The 9,964-nt window shown below is 36.8% G+C and overlaps 1 protein-coding gene and 1 pseudogene across 1 annotated transcript; both read left to right on the forward strand.

The window, feature by feature from the left end:
* The first annotated feature begins 413 nt into the window (after positions 1 to 413).
* Positions 414 to 3,876, forward strand: LOC149495112 (putative calcium-transporting ATPase 13, plasma membrane-type pseudogene; annotated as a pseudogene).
* Positions 3,877 to 5,812: 1,936 nt separating this feature from the next.
* Positions 5,813 to 9,132, forward strand: LOC149495113 (putative calcium-transporting ATPase 13, plasma membrane-type). The gene has a single exon (XM_089724322.1). It carries the CDS (start codon positions 5,996 to 5,998, stop codon positions 9,032 to 9,034), a length of 3,039 nt encoding a protein of 1,012 aa, XP_089580448.1. The 5' UTR covers positions 5,813 to 5,995; the 3' UTR covers positions 9,035 to 9,132.
* The last annotated feature ends 832 nt before the right edge of the window (positions 9,133 to 9,964 follow it).

The raw sequence follows: 9,964 nt of genomic DNA on the forward strand, positions 1-9,964 counted from the left end.
AACTCTAGGGTTAAGTGTGCTCGCTTAACAGAAATTTCAGGATGGGTGACTTCCTTGGAAGTTTTCCATTTCACCTGCGGGAACAAAACTGTGCATTCCTCTGGTGATTAGAGTCGGGGCGTGACACAAATACTCAATAAAAATTAATGATTCTCTTTTATATATATATATAATGATTTCCTTTTTAGTTTATGGATCAATTGTGTTAGAATAATAATCGACATAAAAACTTTTTAACCTTCGATCATCGTTAATAATAATAATCGTGGTACTCGAAGAATTGCTAATGATACTTACTATTGTTTTTGCGCAAAAAAAAAAAAAAAAAGAAAGAGGAATTGCTTAGACTTGGGGTTTTCCCCTATACAAATAAAAGAATAAATGCTAAAAGGAGTTGCGGCAATTTCGTTCCACAAGCCAAGAGTCTTTCCTTTGGTTTTTCCTACTAGTTAAAAAATAAACGGGATCAAAGTTATATATATAGAACCATTGCAACCAGAATCTCATCCCACATTCAGAAAATTTCAGTGATTTGTCTGAGGAAATATAGCATAACCTCTCTGCATATTTAGGTACTCGTCAATTCCCATAAATATAGAATAACCTGTTCTTTCTTTTAATTATTTGTTCTCAGTTATCTGTTGCCTTGTTACAAATTAACTTGCCTAGTTAAATATGACTGCCCTTCTCAATCCAAACATCTGTATTGACTGTTTACTTGGTTTCTCTGTCACCCAAAGCAAATCCAATAAAAGATGGCATTTAGCTTTTGCTACCATCTTCTGTTCAAGAACCATACATTCTTTAGCCCAAAAACCTAAACCCAAGGAAAAAATTAATAAAATTTCACCATCTCCATCTTTTATTTCACTCGACGTTAATCCTGACAACGGCTCCTTCAGTATTCATCAGTCGAGCCTAACTAATCTTGTAAAAGAGAAAAATCTTCAACAGTTAGAAAATTTTGGAGGGGTTTCTCGTATTGCATCTTCTGTTCAAACAAACATTGATGCAGGCATCAATGGAAGTGCTCAGGACATTGCTTACCGACATGAAGCATTTGGTTTCAACACGTATAAGCGACCGCCAACAAAGAGCTTCTTCTACTTTGTCGTCGAAGCTTTTAAGGATCTTACTATAGTAATTCTTTTAGGCTGTGCAACTCTTTCTCTTGGATTCGGAATCAAAGAACATGGCCTTAAGGAAGGTTGGTACGATGGAGGCAGCATATTTGTTGCTGTCTTTCTCGTCATTGCTGTCTCTGCTGTAAGCAATTATAGGCAAAATAGACAGTTTGATAAGTTGTCCAAAGTCAGCAACAATATTCAGATTGATGTTGTGAGAAATTGTCGGCGGCAACAGGTTTCAATTTTTGAACTTGTTGTCGGAGATGTCATTTGTCTAAAGATTGGAGATCAAGTTCCTGCTGATGGATTGTTCATAGATGGACATTCCTTGCAAATAGATGAGTCCAGTATGACAGGGGAGAGTTACCACGTTGAAGTTAATGGAGATCAAAATCCATTCTTGTTCTCTGGTACCAAAGTTGCTGATGGCTACGGTAGAATGCTTGTTACATCAGTTGGGATGAACACGACATGGGGAGAAATGATGAGTCATATCAGCCGCGACACAAGCGAGGAAACGCCTTTGCAGGCTAGACTTAATAAGCTTACCTCATCAATAGGCAAGGTCGGTCTGGCTGTTGCTTTCCTTGTTCTTGTCGTCCTGTTGGTTCGCTATTTCACCGGAAATACACAGGATGAGAACGGAAATAGGGAATTCAATGGCAGCAGGACAAAGGCTGATGATATAGTGAATGCTGTGGTGGGAATTGTAGCTGCAGCTGTAACTATAGTTGTTGTTGCAATCCCTGAAGGTTTACCATTGGCTGTCACACTCACTCTAGCTTATTCAATGAAGAGAATGATGGCAGATCAAGCAATGGTGAGAAAGCTTTCTGCATGTGAAACTATGGGCTGTGCCACCACAATTTGCACTGATAAAACAGGTACTCTTACGATGAACCTGATGAAGGTAACAAAGTTTTGGCTAGGCCAGATTCCAGGGGAACAGAGGATTTCTTCTTCAATTTCTTTGAATGTACTTGAATTGATCAAACAGGGAGTTGCTTTCAATACGACTGGTGGTGTCTATAGAGCAAATCAAGAATCAGCATTCGAGTTCGCAGGTAGTCCTACTGAAAAAGCAATTCTCTCTTGGGCTGTCCTGGAAATGGAAATGGATATAGAGGAAATGAAGCAGAGTTGTACTATTCTTCATGTTGAAGCTTTCAATTCAATAAAGAAAAGAAGTGGTGTCCTGATAATGAAGAAAACAGACAAATCAATTCATGTTCATTGGAAGGGAGCTGCAGAGATGATATTAGCAATGTGCTCAAGTTATTATAATGCTTCTGGAATAATAAAAGAGTTGGATGACAATGAAAGGAACACATTCAAGAAAATTATTCAAGATATGGCAGCCAACAGCCTTCGTTGCATTGCTTTTGCACATAAAGAAATATCAGAAGAACAATATGAAGATGGAAAAGAGGAGAAGAAGCTCAAAGAAAACAGCTTGACCTTATTGGGACTTGTGGGTATCAAAGACCCATGTCGACCAGGTGTGAAGAAAGCTGTGGAAGATTGCCAACATGCTGGAGTGAACATCAAAATGATCACAGGTGACAATATCCTCACTGCAAGGGCCATAGCCATCGAGTGTGGGATACTTCAGCCTGGTCAGGATACACTCAGCGGAGCTATAGTAGAAGGAGAAGAATTTCGCAACTATACACCTGAGGAAAGAATGAAAAAAGTTGATCAAATATGTGTGATGGCAAGATCTTCCCCCTTTGATAAACTTCTTATGGTGCAGTGCCTCAAACAAAAAGGGCACGTAGTGGCAGTCACTGGTGATGGAACTAATGATGCACCAGCATTGAAAGACGCAGATATTGGACTTTCTATGGGGATTCAAGGAACTGAAGTTGCCAAGGAAAGCTCAGACATTGTCATTTTGGATGACAATTTTGCATCTGTGGCTACAGTTTTGAGATGGGGAAGATGTGTCTACAACAACATAAAAAAATTTATTCAGTTCCAGCTAACTGTCAATGTTGCTGCACTTGTGATCAATTTTGTTGCAGCAGTTTCGGCAGGCGAAGTTCCATTGACAGCAGTTCAGCTATTGTGGGTGAATTTGATAATGGACACGCTTGGTGCATTGGCTCTTGCTACAGAACAACCCGCCAAGGAACTTATGTTAAAAAAACCTGTTGGTCGGACTGAACCTCTTATCACCAATATTATGTGGAGGAACCTATTGGCTCAAGCTTTGTATCAGATTTCTATCCTCCTGACACTGCAATTCAAAGGAGAAGCCATTTTTGATGTGACAGAGAAGGTAAACGACACTTTGATATTCAATACTTTTGTCCTTTGCCAAGTGTTTAATGAATTCAATGCAAGAAACCTGGAGAAGAAGAATGTATTCAACAAAATACATAAAAACAAGTTATTCTTGGCAATTGTTGGGATAACAATTGTCCTTCAAGTTCTAATGGTGGAGTTTCTGAAGAAATTTGCAGATACGGAAAGGTTGAGTTGGGGTCAATGGGGTTTATGCATTGGAGTAGCTGCTCTTTCCTGGCCAATTGGTTGGGTTGTAAAGTGTATTCCTGTCCCAGAGAAGCCCATTTTCAGCTATGTCAAGTGGAACAGATAGGATTAATTCTTAATTATTATTTCATAACCCTTTTTTCGTCTATGTGTGTATTCTTATTTGCTTCAATTTTCGTTATCAAATATTTTGCATTTATAAATCTGGTGTAAGTAAATTTTTTTAATTTTACTAATATATTATTTTGTAGAATTTTAAGTCTGATTGGTCATATCCAAACTTTGAACTTCTGTTTTAATAAAATATTATTATGTAGAATTAGATTTCATATGTAAAGTAATGACTTTTGGAAATGAAATTAGGAACACTTTTTCAGATACTAAGAAATTTGAATTTTTTTTTCTTTTATATTATCAAATAAATATTAAAGGCTTGTACCCTATGACAATCAACAAATAAATACTCTCTCATATATTTTTATTTATGGCTATTGAGAAATAGCTTTATTTAAAACTGTTTGTGTTTTGAGAAGATTAACTAGTAAGTATTAATTAATTTTTTCTAATTTATCCTTATCATACTAAATATCATTTAATTTCTTAAAACCCATCTTATGACTTCCCTCTTTCCCTCTTTTCATTTTAGCAGTAAATTAACTATTGAAATTGAAGTAATTAAATGAGATAAAAAAATAATAATTTTATCAAATTAAGAAGTATTTTATTACTCCTCTGTTCACCTTTATCAAATCAATCAAGTAATTAAGTCATCTAAATTATACTAAAAGATTTTTTAATTTGACTAACTTACCTTTTATTTCACTCAATTGTTTAAATTTCAATAATTCTTTTTTCATTACTCTTCCACTAAAATGAAGAGAAAGAAAAAGAAAAGCAATAACATAAGTTTTGAAATATTAGTTAATGCTCTTTAATTTAAACAAAAGATTTTTCTTTTCTTTTTTTTTTTTCTTAAAGAGATTCAATTCGGAACTATTATATGTCCAAGGTATAATATTACATAGTTCCAGAGGTTTTCCTTAACTTTGTCTGCATCAAGTGATTTAATTATTTACAAATCACCATATACGAATCTCAAATTACAAATAAAAATAAACAGAGAGAATTAAACTATAAAAAGAAGAAATATGTTTGATATCGAAAATGCTACATTTAATTATTTACAAATCACCATATACGAATCTCAAATTACAAATAAAAATAAACAGAGAGAATTAAACTATAAAAAGAAGAAATATGTGTGATATCGAAAATGCTACCGCAACATATATTGATGTAGAATGTTGTCGTAAGATCGATATATTCATTAATATTTCATCTCAACAATAGAACTACTAGTATTTATATTGAGATTTTTTTAGGTGAAAAACACTTTTACTATATTTGGTAAACCGTATAAAATGAAATGTAATGCATTTCTAGTCTAAACATAATTCTACTTTTATTCTTATGCGTCTAATTTTTCACAGGACAAAAAAAGAAATAGAAATCCCGTGATGCGTAGCATCAACAAAGGATAGTGACATTTCATCTTTATGGATATCCTGTCCTATAGTACCACAATAATAGAACCATAAACCAGAATTGCAATTTGTCATATGTTAGTTGAAATGAGAATTTCTTTTTTTTTTTTTCGGTTAAGAATTTAAGTCAATATGTGCATAATAATATCTCAATAATTAACTTACATATTTATCCACATCATACAAATATATAATATGCAGCTTCATTTATTCATATGCAACTCTTAGATCTAAATGGGTTGAAAAGAAAAAAAGAATGAAAAAACAATTAACATGAGCTAATTAGTACGTGTGAACTAGCTAGCACATTATAAATTAATATTATACAGCCTTGGAGTGCAATTATCAGATGAGGCAAGCTTGGCCTTGGTATCAAAGACTCGAAGTTTCTCTACGATGCTTACAGGCTAAGGTTCTGAAAGTGAAGGGGCGAGTCTGAGATCAGGTAAACTGTAACGCGTGATGACCTGTTGCTGGGTTGTCCATGCATATTTAAGGTTCTACTTGTCGGATTTTTTTTTATTTTAAACACACAATAATTAATTGATTCAAACTCAAACTTACCACCTTCTTATGCCTTTCGAGCTACTTTCCAGGAGACTCGCGACCGTGTCCCAATCTTTGTATAAAGAGAACGGGACTCGTGTCTCGAATTTCATTGCAAGCCTGTGATTTTGTCAATCTAACTAGCTCTCTTTACAAAACACACAAAAAAGAAAAACCTTCAATTCTCTTTTTTTTTTTTTTTTTATTCCATTTTGTTTGATCTGTTTAGTTTCTTACAGCCTACAAGAAACGAACTTGCCCCATAAAAAAGAAAAGACAAACATGTCCATATTTTTGCAAACGAGATTTGAGTACTTATTTGATGTGCCCTCTACAAGTAGTCAGCCCAATAAAAAAAGATGGCACTTGGCCTTCGCTACCATCTACTGCTCCAGAGCCATTAATTCTCTTACAAAGATCCCAATATCAAACAAAATTTCCCGTTCTCCATCTTTCATTGCAGTTAATGTTAGGCCAGATAACAGCACCTTCAAAATCAATCAAACAACCCTCGTGCAGCTTGTAAAAGAAAAAAATTACAAGCAACTTCGACAATTGGGTGGCGTTGCTGGTGTAGCTTCTGCTGCGGAAACTCACTTAGAAGGTGGCATCCATGGCGATGTTGACGACATTGCTCGTCGTCAAGAAGCTTTTGGGTCCAACACGTATAAGAAACCACCGACCAAGAATTTTTTCCATTTTGTGATAGAAGCTTTTAAGGATATCACAATAGCAATTCTTTTAGGCTGTGCAGCCCTTTCTCTTGGCTTTGGAATCAAAGAGCATGGTCTGAAGGAAGGTTGGTACGATGGAGGCAGCATATTTGTTGCCGTCTTTCTTGTTATTGCTGTCTCTGCAGTAAGCAACTACAGGCAAAATAGACAGTTTGATAAACTGTCCAAAATCAGTAACAATATTCAGATTGATGTCATGAGAAGTGGGCGGCGGCAACAGGTTTCAATTTTTGAACTTGTTGTTGGAGACGTTGTTTGTCTAAAGATTGGAGATCAAGTCCCGGCTGATGGTTTGTTCATAGATGGGCATTCCTTGCAAATTGATGAATCCAGCATGACAGGGGAGAGTGACCATGTTGAAATTAATCACGACCAAAATCCATTCTTAGTCTCTGGCACCAAGGTCGCTGATGGCTATGGAAGCATGCTTATTACATCAGTAGGCATGAATACCACGTGGGGAGAAATGATGAGCCATATTAGTCGGGACACAGATGAACAGACACCATTGCAAGCAAGGCTTAATAAACTCACCTCATCAATTGGAAAGGTTGGTCTGGCTGTTGCTTTCCTTGTTCTTCTAGTCTTGTTGGTCCGCTACTTCACTGGGAATACACAAGATGAGAATGGAAACAGGGAGTTCAATGGCAGCAGGACAAAGGCTGATGATATTGTGAATGCTGTAGTGGGAATCGTAGCAGCTGCAGTCACAATCGTCGTAGTTGCAATCCCAGAAGGTCTGCCATTGGCTGTAACACTTACTCTAGCCTACTCTATGAAAAGAATGATGGCTGATCAAGCAATGGTGAGAAAGCTCTCCGCATGTGAGACCATGGGCTCTGCTACCACAATCTGTACTGACAAAACAGGCACTCTTACAATGAACCTCATGAAGGTAACAAAGTTTTTTCTTGGACAAGGACCAACGGAACAGAGCAACACTTCTTCAATTTCCCCGTATGTTATTGAATTGGTCAAACAAGGAGTTGCCCTCAATACAACTGGAAGTGCCTACAGAGCAAATACAGAATCCGAGTACGAGTTCTCAGGTAGTCCTACAGAAAAAGCAATTCTTTCTTGGGCCAGTATGGATTTGAAAATGGATATTGAAGAACAGAAGCACAGTTTCGTCGTCCTCCATGTTGAAGCCTTCAACTCGCATAAAAAAAGGAGTGGGGTTTTAGTGAGGAAGAAGCTTGACAATACAATTCATGTTCACTGGAAGGGAGCTGCAGAGATGATCTTAGCAATGTGCTCAAGTTACTATGATGCTTCTGGAATAATGAAAGATTTGGATGATCACCAAAGAAATGTCTTCAAGCAAATTATTCAAGGTATGGCAGCTGATAGCCTTCGCTGCATTGCATTTGCACATACACATATATCAGAAGAGCGGCATCAGGATGGAAAAGAAGAGAAGAAGCTCAAAGAAACTGGCTTGACCCTATTAGGACTTGTGGGTATCAAGGACCCATGTCGACCAGGGGTAAAGAAAGCCGTTGATGATTGTCAACATGCTGGAGTGAACATCAAAATGATCACAGGTGACAATGTCTTCACTGCAAGAGCTATAGCTATTGAGTGTGGGATACTAAAGCCTGGTCAGGACATGTTCGGTGGAGCTGTGGTTGAAGGAGAAGAGTTTCGCAACTACACACCTGAGGAAAGAATGGAGAAAGTTGATAAAATATGTGTGATGGCAAGGTCTTCCCCCTTTGACAAACTTCTCATGGTGCAGTGCCTCAAACAAAAAGGCCATGTAGTGGCAGTAACTGGTGATGGAACTAATGATGCACCAGCACTGAAAGAAGCAGATATTGGACTTTCTATGGGGATTCAAGGAACTGAAGTTGCCAAGGAAAGCTCAGATATTGTCATTTTGGATGATAATTTTGCATCTATGGCTACAGTTTTGAGATGGGGAAGATGTGTCTACAACAATATACAGAAATTTATTCAGTTCCAGCTCACTGTCAATGTTGCTGCACTTGTGATCAATTTTGTGTCAGCAGTTTCTGCAGGTGAAGTCCCATTGACAGCAGTCCAGCTTCTGTGGGTGAATTTGATAATGGATACACTAGGTGCTCTGGCTCTAGCTACAGAACAACCCGCCAAAGAGCTCATGGATAAACCACCTGTTGGTAGAATTGAGCCGCTAATCACCAACATTATGTGGAGGAACCTATTAGCTCAAGCTTTGTATCAGATAACTGTCCTCTTGACACTACAATTCAGGGGAGAAGGCATCTTTGGTGTGACTGAGAAGGTAAATGACACCTTGATCTTCAACATTTTTGTCCTCTGTCAGGTGTTTAATGAATTTAATGCAAGGAAGCTCGAGAAGAAGAATGTCTTCAAGGGAATACATAAGAACAAGCTATTCTTGGGGATCATTGGCATAACCATTGTCCTTCAGGTACTGATGGTGGAGTTTCTGAGGAAATTTGCAGATACAGAGAGGTTGAATTGGGGTCAATGGGGTCTATGCATTGGAGTGGCAGCTCTTTCTTGGCCAATTGGTTGGGCTGTCAAGTACATACCAGTTCCTGAAAAGCCAATTTTCAGCTATTTCAATTGGAAAAAGTAGAGTTAGGAAACATAAATTCTTTAATTTTTTTCCTATTAGTTTAAATAAAATATGCAGATGCCTATTTGTAAAAGAAATTGATATTACTATTTTTTTTACATATGCGCATATGATTTCCATAGCAGATTGGATGTATTCCAGATGAATTTAATACAATGATTATATCTGTTTCTTTCTAATCCAGTCTCAAAAACTTGAACAGATACATGTTGGAAATATGTTAAAAAAACAATAAAGGACAAAAAAAAATATTAATCTCAGAAATCAAAATTTCAAGATCAATAATCAAAAAGAATTGCATGGAGTTCTTGTAGACATCAACTGAAATTCAAAATCAGCAAGATCAAGAATCAGTTAACCACTTATGGTGATGATTTCAAATTATACTGCGATCAAACTGCAGATTGAACTGACCAGCAAAATCCATCACTTCTACAACCAGATGACAGACCAAAAAGAATAGATTGCTATCTCAAAATTGTGACGCCGCTGAAATAACTTATCACGCATTGAGTCCATGAGAATGGAACAAGTTTCTTCATCTTTCGTTTCAATATCAAGCATAAAATTTTTTTCACAAAAAGTTTAAGCAATCCGTAGCTATATTGCAGGAGAATTCCATCACCATTATAAACAATAATACTAATTTAAATGTAATTGTTATAAAACGAATCTACTATTACGCTCGCCTTGCAATTGCAATGCATGTTATAATGGCAATGGATTCCATCTTCGAATTGCCGCCTTCCCGTTCTCCACCTTATAAAACAGATTTCAGAAGTGAGCCTTAAATGGTTGGTGAAGATGAAGGCAACAGGCAACCGCCAGAATTTCTTATCTTGTTGGGCCAATATAGAAATGCCAGAGATCCAGTAAAGGCCCATGTAAATTAAATTAGTATGGGAACAATTATTCTGGGTTTGGGTGCCA

This window comes from Jatropha curcas, chromosome 7 (assembly GCF_041381405.1).
Source record: "Jatropha curcas cultivar XTBG-Jc1 chromosome 7, XTBG_Jcur_1.0, whole genome shotgun sequence".
NCBI lineage: Eukaryota > Viridiplantae > Streptophyta > Magnoliopsida > Malpighiales > Euphorbiaceae > Jatropha > Jatropha curcas.

Excerpts from the sequence above, each read along its gene's own strand:
- LOC149495113 (XM_089724322.1), top strand. The coding sequence starts at position 5,996 with ATGTCCATATTTTTGCAAACGAGATTTGAGTACTTATTTGATGTGCCC.